A 24,671-nucleotide genomic window follows, 5' to 3' on the forward strand; every position below is an offset into this window, starting at 1 on the left:
CCAGAAAGCAGTCTTTGCTTCAGTCAGGCTTCAGTGGGCTTATCCTTCCATAACTCAACTCAAGCATCACCTCCTGCCGACTTTCCTGAACCTCCTGGATGCTAATCCCTTTACAAAAATTGCGGTGTCTACTGTGTATTATGTGTGTGTATTTATATGTATGGGCATACCTCGGAGATACTGTGGGTTCTATTCCAGATTACCACAAAGTGAATATTGCAATAAAGTGAGTCACAATTTTTTTTGTTTTCCAGTGCAAATAAAAGTTATGTTTACACTATACAGTTATAAATGTGCAACAGTATTTTCTTTAAAAATCAAATGTACATACTTTCAATAAAAATACTTTATTGCTAAAAAATGGTAATCGCGTAAGCTGTTACCTTTTTTGGTGGAATGTCTCAAAGTTGATGGCTGCTTACTAATCAGGCTGGTGGTAACTGTGGCAATTCATAAAATAACAATAAAGTTTGCCTCTTCAATTGATTCTTCCTTTCACTTGAATACATTGTAGGGTTATTGGCCTAATTTTAATATCTTGTGTCTCAGAAAATGAGGAATCCAGAAGCAGAGAGATAGGAACAGCTGATGGGTGGAACAGGCTGTACATACATAACATTTATCAATTAAGTTCACTGTTGAAATGTAGATTATGTCATCATTTGATATTTAATATTAATCGGCATATCTTTTTCTGGCAAAACCATCATCTGGCCTAGTTCAAAAGAGACCTTTCCCAGACTGAACTGGCCTGAGGAATGTAATTATTCTCTGTATTTGCCTTTGTAGAGATCCCTTAACATAACCAACCGGCATGATCTAAAAAAAAGGTGGAGAACAAATCAATAAAACCCTGCTTGTTTTTCTTAACCAAGATTGCAGAAGGCAGTATCTTTCATGGAAGAACATGCACTCTTTATGTGTCAGAAAGGCCAACTTAATTAAGATTGCCTTTTGATTGGGAGACTCCAATGATGTACTGTCAGAAGGAAAACATCTGGATTTAAAGAGTCCTAAGACAATTGGGAATTTTTGGTTACCAAAAGAGACAAATGACTTCAATTTATTAGCTATCGCTAGCCCAACAAAGCAATGATTTCAGTCAGCTCACTGTTTTCTATGGGTGTTGTTCATGGCATGCCAAAACAACACTAATAACATCAGGATTTCTATAATCTTTCAATTTGTTTAAAGAAGAAAGTAAACTCTGTAAAACAATAAAGTGTGATAAAACAAGGTGTGCTAATACACATTGTCTCCCTCAATAGAATATGTTCATTTTGAGGGTAGAAACTGTTTCATTTTTATCTGGTACACAAAATGTGCATTTCATAAATGCATATTGATTGATTGGTTGAAACTGCCAGTCTTGATAGGGAGATTCAAAGTGATACTTCACATACATGATCCAGATTCTTCATCTGGTTCCCTGAGATAAGAACTTCCTTGGGACCAGAACATTAAAGGGGAACATGTATGACTTGGTTCTTAGATGACTGTGCATTCAATGAAGCCTCTGAGGCTGAGATGTAATAAAATTTGGATTAATTGCCTGCTGCTTGTGCAAATGTTGGTCTAAAAATCAACAATAAGAATCAGAGATTCTTCACTAGTCAGCACCACAACATCCATACACAGAAACATTGGTTACAGCAAATGGAAAAACTTTGAATACTGTGAATAAGTTACTTACTTTAACAGTATACTTTCCAGGGATATACATATAGATGAACGGCATGTATGACCAGAGCTAGCTCAGTGTTGGGGAGGCTCCAAAGAAAAATATAAGAAAGAAGTATTAAGCTGCCTACCCAAATGAAGATCTACAGAGCCATTGTGTTGACCTCATTGTTTGTATGACTATGAAACTCAGACAGTATGTCAATACCATGCCAGGAAACGAAATGATTTGTGTTTGAATGCCTTAGGAAGATTCTACAGATCATCTGGCAGGATATGATACAAGATACTGAGATCTTTTTTCAAACTGAAATGTCAAGCATTCAGATTCTTCTATAAAGAACACAACTCCAATGGGCTGATCATATTGTTCAAATGCCAAATGTATATTTGCATAAAAGACTTTTATAGAAAACTCATATAAAGCAATTGCTTACACAGAAGTCAGAAGAAATGATGCAAAGACACTCTTTAAGGTCTCGAAGAAGAACTTTGGTATCCCTTTGATTCAGCAGTGTCACTACTGAATCTATATTCCAAAGAGACCATGAAGTGTCTGAAAGTCATGGTTCTTAGATGGTTGAAAGAATTCTAAGAGATTCTCTTGTAGTCACAAAAGACTTTATTAATGCCAAAGCGTATGGACCAATCCCTAAGAGAGTCTGGGAATCAGAAAAAAGTTGAGGAAAGCTTTATATACTGAAAATATGGGCTTCAGTCTGCAGTCTAACAGACTACAAGATTGTAAAACATAAAAGAGATAAGGAAGCAGTCTTTTAGCAAGGTATTTTTGTTTAGGGAAGAAGACTGGTAAGAAGTCGAGATGTAGCTTTTATAAAAAGACAAATAAGAAGCCAAGATGGGGCTTTTACAAGAGATAAATAAGGATTGACAGAATACTCCACATTCCTTAGTTAGATAGGTATTTTTGATTAGGTTCTGGTCTCTGATACATCATCTCCCTCTTTTCTTTCTTGTGGGGAGAGGGAATTCTGGGGATAAGGAATAGAAACCCATTAATTATAAAGAAAATAAATTATAAAGAAAGAAGTCTCCATACGTGAAAAATTTTTGTAGCAGCTCTTTTTGTGGGCAAGATTTCTTATTTTGTGGAAATTGAGTGGATCCCCATCAATTGTGGAATAACTGAATAAGTTATAGTATATGAATCTAATGGAATTTTCAAAATATTTATTTATTTATTTACAAAGCATATACAAGGATAATTTTTCCTACAAAAAAACTTGCAAAAACCTTTTGTTCCAAAATTTCCCCTCTTTCCCCCCACTCCCCTAGCTGGCAGGTAGTCCAATAAATGTCAAATATATTGAAATATATGTTAAATCCAATATACATATATACTTATGCAGTTATCTTGCTGTACAAGAAAAATCCGATTAAGAAGGAAGGAAAAGAAAAACAGAAAGAAAACAAAATGCAAGCAAATAACAAAGAGTGAGAATGCTATGTTGTGTTCGAAACTGTTCCCACCGTTCTTTCTCTGGGTATAGATGGCTCTCTTCATCACTAAACAACTGGAACTGGTTTGAATCATCTCATTGTTGAGGAGAGCCATATCCATCAGAATTGATCATCATATAGTCTTGTTGTTGCCATGTATAATGTTCTCCTGGTTCTGGTCATTTCACTTAGCATTAGTTTATGTAAGTCTCTCCAGGCCTCTCTGAAATCATCCTGCTGGTCATTTCTTACAGAATAATAATATTCCATAGCATTCATATTCCATAATTTATTCAGCCATTCTCCAACTGATGGACATTCACTCAATTTCCAGTTTCTTGCCATTACAAAAAGGGCTGCCACAAACATTTTTGCACATGCGGGTCCCTTTCTCTCCCTTATCCCTTTGGGATATAAGCCCAGTAGAAACACTGCTGGATCAAAGGGTGTGCACAGTTTGATAACTTTTTGATCATAGTTCCAAACTACTCTCCAGAATGGTTGGATTTGTTCACAATTCCACCAACAATGTATTTAGTGGCCCAGTTTTCCCACATTCCTTCTAACATTCATTATTATCTTTTCCTGTCATTTTAGCCAATCTGAGAGGTATGTAGTGGTATCTCAGAGATGTCTTAATTTGCATTTCTTTTATCAATAGTGATTTGGAGCAACTTTTCATGAGACTATATATAGTTTCAATTTCTTCATCTGAAAATCATTTGTTTATATCCTTTCAATTGGAGAATGGCTTGAACTATTATAAATTTGAGTCAATTCTCTGTATATTTTAGAAATGAGCCCTTTATCATATCTTTTGGATGTAAAAGTGTTTTTTCAGTTTACTGCTTCCCTTCTAATCTTGTTTGCATTAGTTTTGTTTGTACAAAACCTTTTTAACTTAATATAATCAAAATTATCTATTTTAGTCTCTAGATCTTCTTTACTCACAAATTCCTTCCTCCTCCACAAATCTGCGAGGTAAACTATCCTAAGTTCTTCTAATTTGTTTATAATTTCATTCTTTATGTCTAGATCATGAACCCATTTTGATCTTTTTTTGGTGTATGGTGTTAAGTGTGAGTCAATGCCTACTTTCTGTCATACTGGTTTCCAATTTTCCCAGCAGTTTTTGTCAAACAGTAAATTTTTATCCCAAAAGCTGGGGCCTTTAGGTTTGTCAAATACTATATTCCTGTAGTCATTGACAATTTTGTTCTGTCAACCTAACCTATTCCACTGATCAACTAGTCTATTTCTTATGGTTTTGATGACCGCTGCTTTATAATATAGTTTTACATCTGGTACAGCTAGGCCACCTTCATTTACTTTTCTCTTCATTAATTCCTTTGAAATTTTTGCCCTTTTGTTCTTCCAGATGAATTTTGTTGTTATTTTTTCTAGGTCAGCAAAATAGTTTCTTGGGAATTTGATTGGTATAGCACTAAATAAGTAGATTAGTTTAGGAATATTGTCATCTTTATTATATTCACTCAACCTATCCAAGGCAAAACAGGAGTTTTTACTACTTTTATAGTTGAAAAAATCTCCATCAATCTGTGGGGAAGAGACATTTTACAATAATTAGGATTACAAATGAGTACTTTGGTTTTTTTAGGCAGGGCTGCTTTTGAAGGCCTGCCCATACTTTCACCTATTCCTATTCAATGGAAAACTGATACACCAGTGTGGATACAACAGTGGCCCTTAGCTGCCAATAAAATTCAGGCTTTATTAAATATAGTACAGGAGCAACTTGACCAAGGATACTTACAACCTTCTCTAAGTCCTTGGAATTCCCCTGTATTTGTTGTAAGAAAGAAATCTGGAAAATGGAGGATGTTGACTGATTTAAGAAAAGTAAATGAATAGATGGAAACTATGAGAACTCTTCAGCCTGGACTTCCATCTCCTACTCAATTGCCTAGAGAATGGTCTCTTTGGGTTATAGACATTAAGAATTATTTCTATTTTATCCCTCTAGATAAGGAGGATATGAAAAGATTTGCCTTTTTAGTGCCCAGCATTAACTTAGTGTTAACTTATAAAAGATATGAATGGACAGTTTTGCCACAGGGAATGAAAAATAGCCCTATTATGTGTCAATGTATGTTGGTGCTGCTCTTACTCCAGTAAGAAAAGTATTTCCAAAAGTTATGTTATTACATTACATGGATGATATCTTAGGGTGAAGAGCATCTGAAGAGCAAATGTCAGAAGCATGTCTACAAAAGACCATAGAAACCCTAAGGAACTACAAATTGCACATAGCTCCAGAAAAAAAAATTCAAAGACATGCTCCTTTTCAATATTTAGGATATGAAGTATACCCTAAAGTACTTACAGTACAAAAACTTTCCTTAAGAGCAGAGAAGTTGAAAACCTTAAATGACTTTCAGAAATTGACAGGAAATATCCAATGGATGCGTCCAGCTTTAGGCTTGACTACCTATCAATTGCAACCGTTGTATGACATTTTAAGGGGAGACAGTGATTTAAGCTCACCATGCCAGCTTACAAAAGAAGCTCAAGAGGCTTTGAGAGAAGTTGAACTGGCTTTATCCAATGTGGTTGAAAGAGTAACTCAAAAACCCTTGGAAATATCAGTGTTTGCTACAAAAGAGGCACCCACAGCAGGCCTTCATTAAGGAGACAGTGTGATAGAGTGGGTAAACCTCCCAACACAACCAGAACAAAGCCTTACTCTTTACCCAGTGCTTGTGGCTAGAATTTTATTAAAATCCATTAAGCGAGCAGTACAATTATCTGGGATAAGACCTGACAAAAGATATACACCTTTTATACCAACGCACAAATTAATGTATGCTGTGAAACCATCCCAGAGTGGCAAATTTTATTGGCCACGGCTCCAAATTTTACACATGGGTCTCCATTAAGGGTTATTACATAATTGGCAATGGATTTTTGAAGAAAAGGTTTCTAAAGTTCCTGTTAAAGGACCAACTATCTTTACAGATCTAAACATAACATTTGTGCTGTATATTCTCATGACTTAAATATAAAAAGAGTAGTCAGAATTCCTTTTCAATCCATTCAGCAGAATGAATTGTATGCAATTATTTTAACTCTTACTTATTATCCAGGAGATATAAATATAATATCTGATTCAGCCTATTTGTAGCTTCCAATATATATCAGCTCTTTAAGGAACTTCAAGAGCAAGTGAGAAAGCATCCAGGTAAGATTTATATCTTGCATGTCCACTCTCATAATAGACTTCCAGATTCTGTTTTTGATAGTAATTCAAAGGCAAATAGCCTTCTAACTATGTTGGCCAATATTCCTTTATTAAAAGAAAACCAAGAATCTCATTCTAAATATCATCAGGCTGCTTGAGTTTTACATTTGCAATTTAGGATAACAAAAAAGGAAACTATGAGCATAATAAAATCCTATACAGCTTGCCTTCCTTTCCATGCTCCTAAGCTCCCTCCAGGGAAGAACCCTCGTGGTTTGAGACCCAATGAAATTTGGCAAATGGATGTGACCCATTATAAATCTTTTGGTCATCTGTCTTTTATCCATGTTGTAGTAGACACCTTTACAGGATTTACTTTTTCAATACCAGCAGCAAAAGAGACAGTCCGGGTGGCCACTGAATTCCTTTTACAAGCATTTGCAATTATGGGTGCACCACAAGCAATAAAAAGAGATAATGGACCTGCATATACTTCTAAACATTTGCACACTTTTGTGCACATATTAGATTTTACACACCACTGGCATACCCTTTAATCCTCAAAGACATGCAATAGTAGAGAGGAGAAACCGAGACATCAAGACACTCCTCCAAAAATAAAAGAAAGGCCACAGGTAACCTTAGAAAACTTCTAAATTTAGCTCTTTATATAATTAACTTCTTGATCATTTGACAAAGATGCACTGGCTCCAGCAGATAGGTTTTATAACCCACTGGAAGGGCAGTGTCCAATGCGAGCAGCTCTACTATCTTTAGATAATTGCCAGGTGATGTGGAGAGACCCAGAAAGTGGTCAATAGAAGGGACCAGATAGGTTAACTTCTTAAGGGAGAGGGTTTGCTTGTATCTCTACAGATGGAGAAGGAATCAGATGGGTGCCCACGAGCTGTATTCTCCTTGTCCATTGCAGAGAGATGGAGCAGACCCTTGAAACAAAGGAGAAGACCCAAGAAACATCAGGTGGTTCCATCTCTGACTGTGCCCACCACTGAAAGAGCATGGCAGTTATGGCATTTGGACATCAAAAATTGTTGGACTTCAAAACCCTCAGGAATCATAGGAATTGCTGAGACATGATAAGACTGTTGCAAGACTTCAAAATCTTCAGGAATCATTGGATTCCCTGACAAATGAAGCAATGGACAATAGATTGGTTTTGACCTATCTCTTGGTTGTGGAAGGAGGTGTATGTGTGATTGTTATTTACATACCCTCCTTCTAGGACTTCTGGAAATCTTTTACAGCACCATGTTGATTCATATTGTTGGTTATATCACTATTTGCATGTACAATTACACCATATTGAGCCTGTGCCGGCTGTGAGGAGAGTCATCACTGCTAGCCTGTGCTTTATTGCTATATGCTTGTGTAATACACCCTACGCTGATGGGTTTGTGCATAGCTGTTTCTAGTCAGCCCAGAAACCCTCTAACAATATCTGGCTTGACTCCCTACTTCCCTTTGGTGTTTTTCATCTCTCTTTCTGAGAAGTTGGGTGGGGGGCGTGACCACCTGTGTTCTAAAACAAAAGAAAGTGGGAGATGTAAAGGGCTGAAACTCTGAAAAGGTGTACTTGAATCACACAACAGAGCACTTAAGGCTAATTACCTATTCAATATGAGACAATGACTCTATTAGCATATGTTTGGATAAATGGCTCTTCTCACAGTTAATGCCTGGCTGAATGTTTGGTGTTAAGATAATTGTAGGCAAGGATTAAAGGGTGGGGGTAAGAGAAGCCAGAGTTACTTTGCAGCAGGATGAGGAGGAGAGAAGTTGGTGACTTTGGGCTTGAGAATCCAGGATACATCATTGGTGAGCCTCATGGAAGTTTGTCTGTATCCTTCACTTCTCCTCTTAAAGACCAAGGACTTTAATTTATCCTGACTCTGGCCGACCTTGAGGCCCTCCAGGGAACTAGCCCATAGTTCACAATGGTATATTATCCTGAGGATGATTTTCTGTAATCTCTTTGCAAATATTTTATTTAAGATTTTAGCGCCAATATTCATTAGGGAGATTGGTCTATAATTTTCTTTCTCTGTTTTCATCCTACCTGGTTTAGGTATCAGTACCATCTCTGTCATAAAAGGAATTTGATAGGAGTCCTTCATTCCCTATTTTTTCAAATAGTTTATATAACAGTAGAGTTAATTGTTCTTTAAATGTTTCATAGAATTCACGAGTAAATCCATCTGGTCTTTGGGATTTTTTTTAGGGAGCTGATTAATAGCTTGTTCTATTTCTTTTTCTAAAATGGGACTATTTAAATAACTTATTTCCTCTTCTGTTAATTTGGGTAATCTATATTTTTGTAGGTATTCCTCCATTTCTTTAGGTTGTTAAATTTATTGGCATAAAGTTGGGCAAAATAACTCCTGATAATTGCTCTAATTTCCTCTTCATTTGGTGGATAGATCTTCCTTTTCATTTTTTGAAACCAACAATGTGATTTTCCTCTTTCTTTTTTCTAATCAAATTAACTAAAGGTTTGACTATTTTGTTGTTTTTTCACAAAACTAACTCAGTTTTATTTATTAATTCAATAGTTTCTTTAGTTTCAATTTTGTTGATCTCTCCTTTTATTTTTAGAATTTCAAGTTTGGTATTTGATTGGGGGGTTTTAATTTTTTCTATTTCTAGCTTTTTTAGTTGCAAGCCCAATTCATTGATCTTCTCTTTCTCTATTTTATGCAAGTAAGCATCTAGAGTTATAAAATTTGCCCTTATTACCGCTTTGGCTGCATCCCACAAATTTTGGTCTGTTGTCTCATCATTGTCATTGTCTTAGATGAAATTATTGATTGTGTCTATGATCTGCTGTTTCACCTATTCATTCTTTAGAATGAGATTATTTAGTTTCTAACTACTTTTTAGTCTATTTTCCCCTGGCCTTTTATTGAATAATGATCTGAAAAAATGCATTTATTATTTCTGCCTTTCTGCATTTGATTTTGAGGTCTTTATGTCCTAATATATGGTCAGTTTTTGTATAGGCTTCATGAACTGCTAAGAAGAAAGCATACTCCTTTCTGTCTCCATTCAATTTTCTCTAAAGATCTATCATATTTAGCTTCTTTCTATTTACCTCTTTAATTTCTTTCTTATTTATTTTGTGATTTGATTTATCTGGTTCTGAGAGAGAAAGTTTGAGATCTCTCACTATTATAGTTTTGCTATGTATTTCTTCTTACAACTCACTTAACTTTTCCTTTAGGAATTTAGATGCTACGCTTGGTGCATATATGTTTAATATTGATATTGCTTCATTATCTATGGTGTCCTTTAGCAAGATATAGTTTTCTTCCTTATCTCTTTTAATTAGATCAATTTTTTCTTTAGCTTGATCTGAGATCAGGATGGCTACCCCTGATTTTTTTACTTCACCTGAAGCATAATAGATTCTACTCCAGCCTTTTATCTTTACTTTGTATATATTGCTCTGCTTTAAAGTGTTTCTGCTATCCACTTACACTTTATGGGAGCGTTCACCCCATTCACATTTACAGTTAAAACTACTAATTCTATATTTCCTGGTATCTTATTAACCCCAAATTATACTTTTTTCTCTCCTTTTCCCCTTTCCCTCCTCCCCAGTATTTTAATTATGAGTACTATTTGCTTCAAGTAGTCTTCCCCCTTTGGAGACCCTCCTCCTTTCTTATACCTTTCCCCTACTATTTCTGTTTTCTGTTCTATTTAGCTTACCCATTCCCTTTTTGCCTTTCCCCTTCCACTTTTCATAAAGTAAAAGCTTTCTCATGAAACCAAATATATCTAATATTCTTCTTTTGAGCCAAATCTGATGAGAGTAAGATTCACACAATATTCATCAGCCTCCTTTCTTTCCTTCAATTATAATAGGTTTTCTTTGTCTCTTCCTGAGATGTAATTTTCCTCATTTTACCTCTATTTTTCCCTTTTTTATCTGTTACAATCCCCTTTCCACCTAGTTTCTTTTTTATATTATAATATATTATACATTATATTATGTTATATAGTATTTATATTATAAATAATATATCATTATCTAAAATAATATATTATGTTTATATATTATAATTATATATTATATTCATATTATTTTGCATAACATAAATATATATATGTATATTATGAATATATATTATATATTATAAATTTATATTATAATATGTGTTATATATAATACACTATATTATATATTATTATATATTTATGTATTAGTTTTTATATTATATTATTAAATTATACATTATACATGCATTCTCTATGTATACCCATAACAGAAATAGTTCTCAAGAGTTTTTTTTTTCTTTTTACCTTTTTATGCTTCTCTTGAATTCTATATTTGGAGGTCAAATTTTTTGTTTAGCTTGGCATCTTTTCATCAAAAATAAATGGAATTCACCAATTTCATTGAATGTCCATATTCTACCCTGAAAAAAAATGCTCAATTTAGCGGGGTAATTTATTCGTGGCTGCATTCCAAGTTCCTTCACCTTTCAGAATATCAGATTCCAGGCCCTTTGATCCTTTAAAATGGAAGCTACTAGATCCTGAGTAATCCTTATTGTGGCTCATTGGTATTTGAATTGTTTCTTTCTGGATGTTTATAATATTTTTTCCTTGGTCCAATAGTTCTGAAATTTAGCTAAAATATTCCTTGGGGTTTTAATTTTGGGGTCTCTTTCAGGAGGTGTTTAGAGAATTCTTTCAATAGTCATTTTGCCTTCTTATTCTATGACATCTGAGTAGTTCTCTTTGATAGTTTCTTGAAAAATAGTGTCTAGGCTCTTTTTTTCATCATGGATTTTAGGAAGTCCAGTAATCTTTAGATTGTCTCTCCTAGATCTATTTTCTAGGTCAATTGTTTTCCCAATTAGATATTTTACTTTTTTTTCCTATTTTTTCATTTTTTGGTTTTGCTCGATTGATTCTTGTCTCATTGAGTCATTCATTTCCATTTGTTCAGTTTTGAATTTTGTGAATTATTTCTTTATTTAGTTTTTTTTTTTTTTTACTTCTTTTTGTAATTGTCCAATTGAATTTTTAAATGAGTTGTTTTGTTCTATGGAATTTTTTTCCATTTCTCAAATTCTGTTTTTTTTTTTTAAGGAATTGTTTTCTTTTTCTGTTTCACAGATGCTGTTTTTCTGGGAGTTGCTTTCTTTTTCCATTTTATCAGATCCATCTTTTAATGACTTATATGCCTTTTCCAAACCCTCTTGCAAGGTTTTCATTTCCTTTCCCCATTTTTCTTCTAGTTCTCTTTAAAGATCCTTTTAAATTTCTTCTAGGAGAGACTTTGCAATGGGGACCAGGATATATCACCTTTTGGGGCTATATCTGGAGACAATCTGCCTTTAATCTCAGAGTTTGAAATCTGTTCTTCTCTTCAACCATAAAAGCTGCTTATTGTCAGAAAAAAAAAAAGTTAAGGTCTGCTTTTAGGGCAGGAGAGGTTTTCTAAGTTGTAGGGACTGCACTGGGTCAGTGCTGACTCACTCCCAGTGTTGGATGAGTGTGGCCAGGTCCTGTGATATTCTGGCATTTTGGGGTTTACTATTTACCTTTGTGTTTGTATTGGATGTTTTAACAACTTCTATGCTGATCTACCAGCTGCTTGTGCTTCACTGCCTCCCTCCTGGTTCCAATTGAAACAGATTTTCTGGTCTGTTTCCTCCCTGTAGATTCTCTGCCTCAGGTGCACTGCACCAAGACTCTGAATTGTTTACACTGGCGTTTGTGATCAGCCTGCTTGTGCTTGGCTGCCTCCCTCCTTTTTCCAATTGAAACAGACCTTTTCTGGGGATCTTCAAAATTATCTTCTGCTGATAATTTGTTGCACCCCCAATATCTGTGGGTTCTGCTGTTCCAGAGCTACTTCAGAGGCTGGATTTGTTAATTAGTCTGAGGGTTGTAGGAGAAAGTCAGAAAGAAACATGTGTCATCTGCACCATCTTCGAATGTAATAGAATATTATTGTTCTATAAAAAAATGATGAGCAGGCTAATTTCACAATGAACAGATGCTCTGAGAAGTCAGCAGAACCAGGGGAACATTGTACACAGTAACAACAAGATTATGTGATGATCAACTATGATAGATGATGAAGTTGAGATAGCAATACCAAGTTCAAAATTCACAATAGCCATTCTTTTTGCCAATAATTGGAAAGCTTATGTAGAAGAGTTTACAGACAAAATAATAACAGGCAAAATAGGCACAACAAGAGTGGCAAATATGAAATAGAGTTGGGAGAGATTATAGTTAGCTAAGAAAAAGGCAGGTTCCTCAGGGGAACTCATAATTAACCAGAAAGGAGAGACTCCTTGGGGTGGGGGAAAGCCATTGACTGACTTACCAGAGTTAGTATAAGGAGAAAGGTGCCATTATAATGAAGGCACTATAAAGGAAATTATGAGGCTTAGTTCTGAAGAGAACTTGGCAATCATCAGAAGCAGATCTTTTACAAGGGAAATATAGCCTTGGAGGTTTTTCAGTTGCAAAGGCTGGGAACTCAAGAGGGAGGTTCAAAGAACTAGATGGTTTGAACCTGGCAAAGCAGGTCTAAACCTTGCCTAAAGATATGCTAATCAATATCTCAAAAGGTTGTTTGAAGATACCTAGAGGTTGGGGGATAGTCAATGTGGATTGTTTAAGGATTCCTTCTTAGATAATCTGGTAAAACTTTAAGTTCCCATCCAGGTTATTTCTTTAAATATAGGTTTTGCTATCCCACCTTTAAAGATACTAACTAGATTGGAGAAGGAATGGATGAATTAACAATGGGCTTTGGCTTTAAGTTATTCTATACAAACAGGATTTAATCTTCCTGACAGGGGAAGAGAGTAAGTCATTTCAATAGACTTAGCTTTTCTCAGCAATATGGTGAAAGTCAAGACAATTCCAATAGACTTGGGATGGGAAATACCATCCACATCTAAAGAGAGAACGATGGAATTTTAATGCAGATCAAAGCATATTATTTTCACCTTTCTTTTCCCTGTTTTTTGAGTGCTTTTTCTTTCTTGTGGTTTTCCCCTTTTTGTTCTGATTTTTATTTCACAACAGGAAATAAAACATAAACATATTAAAAATTAAACATGGAAATATGTTTAATATGATTATATATGTGTGTGTGTGTGTGTGTGTGTGTGTATGTGTGTGTAGGTATAACCTATACCAGATTGCTTGTTGTCTTGGAGAGGGGAAAAGTAAGAGAGGGAGAGAAAAACTTTGGAATTCAAAATCTTACAAAAATGAATGTTGAAAACGATCCTTATGTGTAATTGGAAAAATAAAATACTACTAAGGAAAAAAAAAAAACAACCCAACTTTGGTATCAATTGTAAGATATGGGAGATATAACCAAACCACCTAGCATGGTGTGTCCATATCAAAGAAGGCTCTGTACTCTATGAGTAAAACAGAATTGCAGTAGCTCAAAAGAAATTGAGGTGTACAAACTTAGAGACAACTCTATTCCAAATATTCATATGGCTTACTTATGCCTGACCTGTGGTAGGGTCTTCTGAATTTGTACTGGAATGATCAGTCAATGGAACACATTGTACTTTGACTGCAACTTAGTGATGTTATTTTGGTCCTTTTCAAGAATGAAGGACAGCAAGCAACCATGTGGCAGACACTGTGCTAAGCACTTTACAAGTATTATCTTATTTGATCTTATATCAACACTGGAAGATGTGTGCTATTATTATCTCCACTTTTCAGTTGATTTAAAAAAGTTAAGTGCCTTTTTAAATAGTATTTAATTTTTTTCAATTACATGTAAAGATAGTTTTTGATTTGGTGGGATAGCAATACCTAGTTTACAATAAACATATACAAATTCACAAAGGCTTTGTCAAATAGTAGATTTTTTTAGGGGAAGGCGTTACAGACAAAATAAAGGGATACAATAGATCATAGGAATGGTAAATATGAAATAGAGTTGGGAGAGCATATAATTAGACTAAGAAAAAAGATAATTTTCCCCAGGTGAACTCACATTTAACTAGGAGAAAGGAAATACTCCAGAAGGTGGGAGAAAGCCAATGTCTGGCAAGTTAGAATTACCAGAATTAGCTAGAGTAAGAAGAATGACACCATTGAAGGAAGGTATTATAAGGGAGAAAAAGAGAGTACCTCACAGTGGGCTTAGTCCAGAAGAGAAATTAGCAAAGATTTTCATCATAAACTAAAAGCATAAAATCTTTTATAAGGGAAATTTACCCTTAAGGGTTTTTTCCTGTGAGACCAGAGAAGTTAAGATTGGAACTCAGAAGGAGTCAGAAGCCAGACCTGGCAAAGCAGAGGGAGGAATCAAGAACCACATGGAATATACTTGGCTGGAGATATATTAATCAATGTACCAAAAGAATGCTTGGAGATACCCAGAGGTTGGAGGATAGACAATGAATATTGCTAAGGAGTTCCTTCCTAGATAGTTTGGGAATTATCTGATAGTAACTTCTTCCTGACTGGGGAAAAGAGTAAGTCATATCAGTTTTTGACATTCATTTTTATAAGAGTTTGAGTTCCAAAATTTTTTTCTCCCTCTCTTTCTTACACCATCCCTCATGACAATAAATAATCTGATATAGATTATACATGTACAAAAGAAACCATGAGAAAAGAGAACAACCATGAGAAAGAAAAAACAAAACAAAAAGTGAAAACATTGTCTCCACAGTTTTTTCTCCAGATGCAGATATTATTTTCCATCCCACGTCTATTGGAATTGTCTTGGATCACTGTGTTGAGGTTGGAAAAAGGACCCTAAAAAGGTTGGGGTCCCAGACAGGTGTCTTGAGCTGTCTCAAAAGAATTTGTAGGCTTGAACCCATTTCCTAGTCAAGAGGCAAAGTTTATTGTAATTGTAATGCCATTACAAGCAATCTAAATTCCAAGAATTTAGCAAAGAAACTGAAATAAGGAGATACTTTTATCTAGTTCTTCATGTTATAGATATGCTAATTTTATGGCCAGAGGTAAAACCAAGGAGTAGTCTCTGGAATTTGGTTCTCATTGAGCAACAGATTATCTATCTGACAATCAGCAATGAACAGAGAAGTGATCTATTCACTATTGTCTCCTGAAGGACTATCCTGAGGCCAGAAGACTTCAGAATCAAACAGATTATTCTTAGATTGGGTGTGGGAGGCCCCTGGGCCAGACTCCAAAGCCAGAGGACTTAGAATTACTGACTTATTGTTAGAACAGAAGCCATCCAAAGTCAGAGGAACTCGAAATCATAGAGGTCTCCTCTAGAAGCTATATTACATCAACTGTATTACTAGAACTATCTATCATAGTTGATCGTCACACAATCTTGCTGTTACTGTGTACTGTGTTCAATATTCTCCTGGTTCTGCTCATTTCAAAATTAAGTGCTTTGCCTAGAACTAATAAATATTTGAGACTTGATTTGGATTCAGATCTTCTTGACTCTAGCCCACTTCTGGTTTACTATGCTACCTAGTTGCTTCTAAGGAAAAAAATGGGGAGATGGGAGTGAAAGAGTAAGAGAGAAAGACAGAAAGAATCTTAGAGACAGAAATAGAGAAGGAAAACAAGGGACAGAGATGGGGAGAAAGGGAAAGGAGGAAGGGGTGATGACAGAAGTCTGAGAGGGAGAAAAGTAGAGGGGAATGGGGGGGGGAGAGAAACTAAGAGAAAGAGAAAGAGGGGAAGAGAGTGAGTATATATATAAAATATTATCAGGTTTGCAAAGTATTTTGTAAATATCTCATTTTCTCCTCACAATTACCCTGGGAGGTAAGTGTTAGTAAGTGGAACCAAAAAAACAATATACACAATGACCATAACATTGTAAAGGAAAATACTAAAAGACATTTAGACAAATGTAGTGACTAATCTTGATTCCAGAGAATTAATAGTAAGACATATTTCCCTCTTTTCTCTAGGCAGTATACTACAGACCCAGAATGTTATATATCCTGTAGAATGGTTGATGTATGGGTTCATTTACTTTATTGTAACTTTTTGTTACAAGAAGAGGTTTTTATTGGTGTTGGGGAATGTATTAGGAATCAACCAATAAGAAAATATAATAGACATCAATAAAACATTTTAAATATTATCCCCATTTTACAGATGAGAAAACTGATTTGCCTAAAGTTACACAGTAAATGTCAGGGCTGATACTTTAAAGCTAGACCAAGTTACTTCTCCTAATAGGGACAAGATTAGAGTAGATATCAGCAGGTGTCATTGTGTATTTGTACCTAATAGTGAATGTGGTCTTACAAAAGAATAAGCAGCTTATTATAAAGATTAGGTTCAATTTTTTTTTTTAAGACAATTATCAAGTACCTACTATATGCAAAACTCAATGCTAGGTAAATGAGATTATCTTCCTCTCCCCTCCCTCCCTCCGCACCCACCCCCACCCCCCAGTTGCCCTCAAGGAGGCTCTATTCAGCAGGTTAGGATACAACATATAAATACAATTAAATATCAATTAATACAAAAAATTAATATGTTAACAATTGGGGAATTTCAAGAAAAACCCAGGAGAAGTTGAGCCTGAGATAGGCTTTATAGGAAGCTACATGTTTAAAAGACAATGACCAGAAAGATTTAATTGATGATAAACAATTTTTCTGTAAGGAGATGTTTTTGACTACAGACATTTTTAATTAATTATTTCATTATAAAGTTATAGAAAATAGGGAAAAAATACAACCAGCACAGGGGGAAAAAAAGAGAGAGAGAGAGAAACAGAACTTTTCAATGGCAATAATTATTCTTTCTTTCTGGGTTTTTATGGTAGAAAACAGGAAATAAGAACTGACATTTATATGTTTTAAGATTTGCAAAACATTTCATATATATTATATTATGACTCTTACAACAAGTCTGTAACATGAATGCTATGGATATTATCATCCCCATTTTTCAGAAGAGAAAACTAAGGGTTAGAAAGGCTAAGTGATTTGCCTAGGGTTACATAGCTAGTAAATGACAGAGGCAGAGTTCAGTCAGCAAGCATTACCAAGTACCTACTATATGTGAAGCTTCTTTTCTGAGGCTATAAAGACATTTCTGCTCTCAAGAAATTCACAATCTACGTAGGTCTTTTTGACTCACAGTGAGAAAGTATTGTTTCTATTATATCATGTTATTACTCTAACTGAATACATAAGATTTCATAAAGAGTAAATTATTTCCTACATAAGCCCAAAGCTGCCTACTTCACTCCCTAGAAGAACAACAGCGAGGAATTTAAATCCTGTCATCTTCCTGGGCAGTCCAAGGTTGCCTTGTACCAGAAGTCATGACATCCTCACTCTTCTTGCATTTAAAGCCAAGGAAACTGAAGATTTTCATCAAGAGCAAATCAACAATCTCTTCTTCCTCCAAAGGCTAGAGAGAAAAAGGGGGAACAAATGTGTCAAACAGCCCTACCTAACAAAATTCTAAAAAGATAGAAGCCAAGAAACATTGGCTTGGTGGCAGAGAAGTAACTTTAACCTAGCACTTATCCAAACTGTTTTGAACACAGTCATCTAAACAGTTTCTGGAAGGCTTTGTCAGTGGCTGCCTCACCTCAAAGTCCCCATACCCATACCACTTATTCCCATTTTTCACTTCTTCCCTTCACCTCTGAGGTGAGAAGTGAGAGAAAGATCATTTTAGGATTTATAGATGGAAGAGATTTTAGAGATCATCTAGCTGAACTGCTTCATCTTGTAGGTGAAGAGACTGAGACCCAAAAAAAGTAAAATAAAATCCAATTAAAGAGGCATGTAAAGTCAGGTTCCAATTAGTTCAGACAATGACTCCCCATTAAGTGGTCACATTGTTCAGATTAGCACTGTATATGTCTATGGGGCTAAAACCAAGAATCATAATTACTTAATTATATATATCTTCAAACATTATGAATATGCTTTATGGAATTCATTGTTAGCCCTAATTGGAATTTAGTCTATTATGTGCAAGGCACATCTCTGGGTGACCTTTTCTCAACCCTTATTCTCCTTAACCTCTCAACAGCCTTTGACACATCTCCCTCTTTTCCTAGATACTCTCTTTAGGATTTCTGAATACCACTCTCTCCTGTTCTCCTACCTATCACACTGCTACTTCTCAATCTCCTTTGTTAGATCCTCCTCCAGATCTTATCTTCTAACTGTAGATATCCCTCAGGATTCTGTCCTAGGCTCTTTTCTCTTCTCCCTCTATTCAGTACTTTAATTGGTAATCTCATCAGCTCCCATGGACTAAATTGTTATCTCTATGCTGATAATTCTCAAATTTACCTCTCTGTTGACTTCCAATCTCTTATCTCCAACTGATTTTCAGATATCTTGAACTGGATGTCCAATAGACATTTTAAATTCAATATGTCCAGAACTCATTATCTTTCTCTCTAACTCCCTGCCTCCTAACTTCCCTATTATTCTAACTTCCCGATTATTATTGAGGGCGATACCAAATCTCCCAGTTTTTCAGACACCCAATTTAGAAGTCATCTTGAACTCCTCACTATTGCTCATTCTCCATATCCAATTTGTTGCCAAAACCTTGCAACATTTTCTCTTCTCTGATAGAGCCACCACACTGGTAGAGGCTTTTATCATTTCACAACTGGTCTAATGCAATAACTGCTTAATAATCTTAAAATCTACCTATCCGAGGTAGGTAATGATTTCACTAAAGTGAAAATCAAACCATGTTACTCTTCCTCTTACTCAGTAAACTCCAGTGGTTCTCTATTGCCTCTTAAGATCAAATACAAAATCATCTATTTGAAGGATTTGCTCAAAGTCCTTCCTAACTTAGTCCTTTCCTATCTGTTCAGTCTTCTTACACTTTACTCCCCACCACACACAGATTCATTAACAATGACCACCTATCTATTTTGGACATTCCATCTGTTGAAACAAGATGCTCCATTCCTGAGCTCCAGATATTTTTTCTACTTGCCCCCCATGTCTAGAATGCTTTTCTCTCCTCATCAATGACTCCTGGCTTCCTTGGCTTCCTTAAAGCTCAACTAATATTCCACCTTCTTCAGGAAATCTTTTTCAACTCCTCTTAGTTCTAGTGTCTTCCCTCTTTAATTAGTTCTTTTTTATCCTGTATAGAACTTATTGGTACATACTTACTTGCCTATTACATATATATCTCCCATTAGTATGTAAGCTCCTTGAGGGTAGAGATTGTCTTTTGTTTCTTTTTGTATTCCTAATACTTAGCACATTGCCTGGTTCTTATAAATCTTTCTAGACTGATTGACCAAACATAGACCTATGTTAGGCACTGGAAATACAAAGACAAGAACTATAAATTCCTACTCTCAGGAAAGTTAAATTTGACTAGGAAGATAGAACACACACATACACACACACATGCCAGAAACCACGTCCTTGGAAACAAAGAGCTAATGTGATTACCTGCGCGTAAACTCTGAGCTAAGACCTTATCATGAACAAACAATACATCCTAAATTCCTGAGACAAGATTATGTGTGTCCCAAGAAATTGGCCCTACCCGCCCAGGAACTAGATAATGAGTATGCCCCAGGATGTCAGCCACACCTATGGTCTGACATTCTTTACATTGCAACCCCCCACCCAGAAATCATATAAAACTAGACCCTCTTCATTCAATAAAGAGAGACTTTGCTCCACCTCAGCTTGTCTCCCTCCTCATTTCTAACCCCATCCCTTTTCAGGCAATAGCCTTACAGACAAATGTCCGCCTCAGGACCCACACTTTGATGACCTGCTGGACGGGTCACACACACACACACACACACACACACACACACACACACACACACATACCCATTACATACACACTATATTTTGGAGGGCACTAACAATTAGGAAGACCTAGAAATGTTTCCCCTAGGAGATGGTATACAACCTGAGCCTTGAAGTACAAAGGGGGTTCTAAGAGGCAGATGTGAGTGATGAGTTTAGTGGCAATTAGAGAATTGTTAAAATCCCCTTTTGGTCAGTGCAGGTTTTTCAAGAAAGAATTCATGAAACCCCAAATTATTAATTGGCAAAAATGAAAGTTTATTGTTGGACACAAAGCCAGTTCTTCTAAGAAAATGACTTGTATAGTGGCAAAGTTCTATTAGGGAAATGGAGACTGACACTTGAGAGGAGAATGCCTTCTTAGCGGGCAGAGGGTCCTCGAAGGCAGCTATGCCAAGGAGAAAAAGAGGTTCCTTGGCATGGCATGTTTCTGCTTTGGGCCTCTGCAAGGAGTGAGTTTAGAAACTGCCCTTTAAAAGAGTCTTGAGGCTTCAGGAAGCCAAGGTTCCCAGGCCTAGATGCTTATCAGTATCCAGCCCAGAGTGTTAACAACACTTAAAAGAGGTGCTTTTTGACCAGGATTTCTAATTGAATCAAAGGCTTTGGCATCCCTGAAAGATAACTTGTCTGGGAGGAATATGCCTTCTCCAGGAGGATCCCAAAAGGGGATCACAGATCAAAAGGGAACACAGTTTCAGAGTGATAACTTAAAGGGAATACAGCTTCAATAAAGGGAACAGTTGCCCTCTCCCTTCATGAGGAAGGAGGGCATTCTAGGCAAGAGGGACAGGCTAGGTTAAAGATACAGAAGTGAGAGATAAAGCCATGGGTTTTAAGAACGACAAGTAGAATAATTTGGCTTTCTTTCTTTAAAAAATCGTATCCCCAATAACTAGTCTGGCACATGGTAATTGTATAATAAATGCTTATTGAAATGCTGATTGATATTATATATAGCATAGAGAGGATATAATAATTATACAACAACACTGAAAAGGTAGGCTGGAGTCATATTGTGCAGGGAAATAATTTCCAAGCTGATGAAATTATCTTTTTTTTTTCTTTTTCCTGGAAGTAATAGAGAAATAGTGAAGCTTCATAAGTAGGGAAAATGACATTGTCAGAAGCAGATTCTCCTGTGATGTACTCTCCAATAAAAATAGGTAGGTGGTTTCTACTTTGATTTTGCTAAGTGTGACTGATTCTTTCAGGTCCTGGTCATTCTTAGGTTAAAAAATAGGATTGAGTTTCTAACAGAAATAGGAGCAATGGATAAAAGCCATAGAGAAGAAAAATTTTGGTTTCATGTCAGGAAAAACTTGCTGACAATATGATCCCAAAGTGGAATGGACTACTTAGGTAGTGAGTTTGACCTCCCTGAAGGTCTTTCAGCAGGGGATACAGAGTATAATAGGGATGCCTTTTCAATTTTCAAATTTTATGATTCTATGAATTCTATAAATTCTAACTCCAATGACTCTTCCTCCACAAAGCTCTCCCTGATCTCCTTGGTCAGTAACAATCTTACCTCTAAAGCTATATATGATACTATTCTTAGATCTCTCTAATGGACTTACGCATAATATTGCTAATTATAGTTGGCTATCTTTTTGTCTTAGTCCTCTTTCTAAATGGTATCTTGCTTGACAGCAGGGACTATGTTTTAAATAAACTTTGATTTCCCTCAAGTGCTTAGCACAGTGCTCTTTGCACAGCAGACACTAACTAAATGCCCTTTGAATTGTGTTGCCTTTGTCTTACCAGTGAGGCCTGTTTCCCCATGGACTTGAAGAGGAAGGCCTGGAAACTTATCAAAAGTTTCACTTAGTAAATATTTTTCCAGCATGATCAGCTTGATGATGTAGCTTAAGAGGTTGATGACTGCATGGACAAGTGAAGCTGGCAAAAGCCTCCTTAGGTTGTGCCTAAGATTATTATTATTATTATCCCATCTCCTTCCAGAGTAGCTTTCTTTCTTCAAGGAATATTATTCTATCTAAAAATAACTTTAAGTTATAATAGAAGGAATAGGTTATCTCTATGTCAACCAATAATACTGAGATAAAGCTAGATATAGAGAATTGTGAAAAACAAAACAGAAAAAATAACAATCAAATTTTCATGAATATTTTTGTCAGTTACTAAATTTAAAAATCTGCCTCCTTAAAAGAAGGGTGAACTACAGGCCCTGAGAAGCTTCCTCTCAAAACTGGAATTAGTAGTTTTTGTACCTGGGGTTAACAGTACAAAATGTGTCCTGCCAAAATGGCATGAAATGTTTTCCCAATTCAACTGGGGGAGGAGGTGGTGGTGAACTCAGGAAATTGCTGGGAGCTCACTTAGGGAGTAGCCATCAGAACAAATATTATCCTTTCATTCTAGCTTAATTGTTTCTATGCTGCTAAAAGCCGGAAAGTGCTATTAGCATCCATCTAAATTTTGTCACCCTGAACTGGTATTACTCTTTTTCCTCTCTAAAATTCCATAGCTGGAATCAAGAGGCTCCCCAAACTGACAGAATAATAATGATTACAAGTAGCATTTACATGGTATTTTTAAATTTGCAAAGTATTGTACATGTGGAATCTCATTTTTTCCTTACCAAAACCTTTTGAGTTAGGTTCTATTATAATCCCATTTCCAAAGGAAAATGAGAGAAATTAAGTAACTTGCTCAGCACCACACAGCTAGTAAATCAGGTAGAATTTGAACTTTAGTCTGTCCTGACTCCAAATCTAGCACTCTTCCTCTGGTTGCTATTTCTTGAAGCTCTGTATAGGTTTATGCAAGAGCAGAAGCTCCCTCTTATCAAATAGCCACTCTAAATGTATACTGGAGCCAAATATGGAGAGTGTGATTCTTTTCTTAGACTAAATTTATCTGCAGGAGAGAATGATTGAGGGACTTGAACAAGCTTTTCCCCACTTCCCTGGAGGGTTGGCACCATTTCTAGGAGAGGCACTCAAACAAGACCAAGAGTAACCTGACCTGTCCTCCCAATAACACACTGTTCACCCCTTAGGACTGGGACTCATTCATCTGCATATTGACTTCAACAACCTCAATCAATCCATCAGTGGACATTTATTAAGGACCTACATTGCCCCAGGCATTGTGCCAAGCATTAGAAATACCAGAAGAACCAAAAGAAGATCTCTGCCTCAAGGAGTTTACATCTAATGGATTACAATCTAATGGATTAGTTTACCTGGTGATATTTTTGTTCCTCACTAAAGGCAACAAGGATGACTGAAATGAACAGGTTTAGCACCACAAATGTCATAAAGATGATGCAGGAACCGATCAAGAAAGAACCCAACACAGGGTTAGAATCCAAGACCTAAAACAAATAAAAGCCAAGTGAATGCTGTTGGATCCATCCTCAAGGGGTCCCCTCTAATAGAAAGGTAGCCCAGCAGTTCAAATGACTATGTTAAACTCAAACTTTAGGGAAACAGGCTAGTGTTTGGATGATCTATATTCCTAGGGAGAATAAAGGGAAAATATTATCAGTCTTTTCCCAAGACTTGAAGCAAATCTTTTCTCTCTTTGTACCTCAGTTTTCTCATGAAATGAGGTTAGATAGCCCTATTTCTCAGTTCTGAGGACAATTCCTGGGAGGAGGCCCACTTAATCTGCTCTCTGGGAATGAACAAAATGAGGAAAATGTGAGGGAGCAAAGGTTGGGGTAGTGAAGTAAAGGGAGGAGATACTCCCTCAAGAGAAGGGAAGCTCAATCTAGCTGTTTTCAGGAATACCTCACTGCATGACCTAGACAAAAATTGTGTATTTTCTGGTGGTCAAAGACAGGGACACATGAACGGCTGACTTCTGACTTCTCTGCCTAAGATGTCATGGAGATACTCTATGAAAATCAATGTACATGTCTTTCAGTCTAGCTGGGCTTGCTCTGCCATCTTTGTAAAGCATGTCATGGCCGTTGCACAATGACCCAGCAGCTTTCTGGAAATACAGATGATAAAATATCATTGAGTAGCATGTGCTTCCTGCCATGCCATATCCCTTAAGTTTCTCTGCCACCTCTGGGAATGAAACCAAGGGGACAACAACTATGGTTACCTCTTCATAGTTGAAGATCCCTAGTTGCAGGCTGACCATTGTTTCTGCTGCATCAAAAAGGGTTTTGTAGGAATGAAGTTTCCAGCCAAATATCAAGTTTGTCTGTCAAAAAAAGGGAGCTTAAGTATCATCAAGCAAAAGATGAGTGGTACAACACAAGAGGGATCATGTTCCCCTTAGTGTACTAGCCCATTGTTTATTATTCAAGTTAGATATCTATATTTATCCAAGCCATAGTGGAGAGGAAGATAGCTGGGACAGAGTAGAAAGAATAGGGGTTTTGAATCAGAAAAACTATGTTCAAATCCAGACTTATTCAGTCAGTCAAAAATTTATTATATATTTTGTATGATAGGCACTATGCAAAGGGCTGGGGATACAAGGAAAGGCAAAAACAAGGTTCCAGTTCTCACTAAAACACTCATCTCAATGAGTGAATGAATCAC

The 24,671-nt window shown here is 36.1% G+C and overlaps 1 protein-coding gene across 1 annotated transcript in view; it reads right to left on the minus strand.

Moving 5' to 3' along the window:
* Positions 1–16,725: 16,725 nt before the first annotated feature.
* The window catches only part of PKD1L2 (polycystin 1 like 2), a 135,544-nt gene continuing 127,598 nt past the window's right edge, over positions 16,726–24,671 (minus strand). Inside the window, exons 43-45 of the mRNA XM_051973592.1 lie at positions 24,226–24,327; positions 23,354–23,485; positions 16,726–17,737 (exon numbers count right to left, since the gene is read on the minus strand). Coding sequence (XP_051829552.1) covers positions 17,597–17,737; positions 23,354–23,485; positions 24,226–24,327 — 375 coding nt within the window. The 3' untranslated portion in view covers positions 16,726–17,596. The remainder of the gene's footprint in view (positions 17,738–23,353; positions 23,486–24,225; positions 24,328–24,671) is intronic.

Source organism: Antechinus flavipes, chromosome 2 (genome assembly GCF_016432865.1).
Source record: "Antechinus flavipes isolate AdamAnt ecotype Samford, QLD, Australia chromosome 2, AdamAnt_v2, whole genome shotgun sequence".
Classification (NCBI taxonomy): domain Eukaryota; kingdom Metazoa; phylum Chordata; class Mammalia; order Dasyuromorphia; family Dasyuridae; genus Antechinus; species Antechinus flavipes.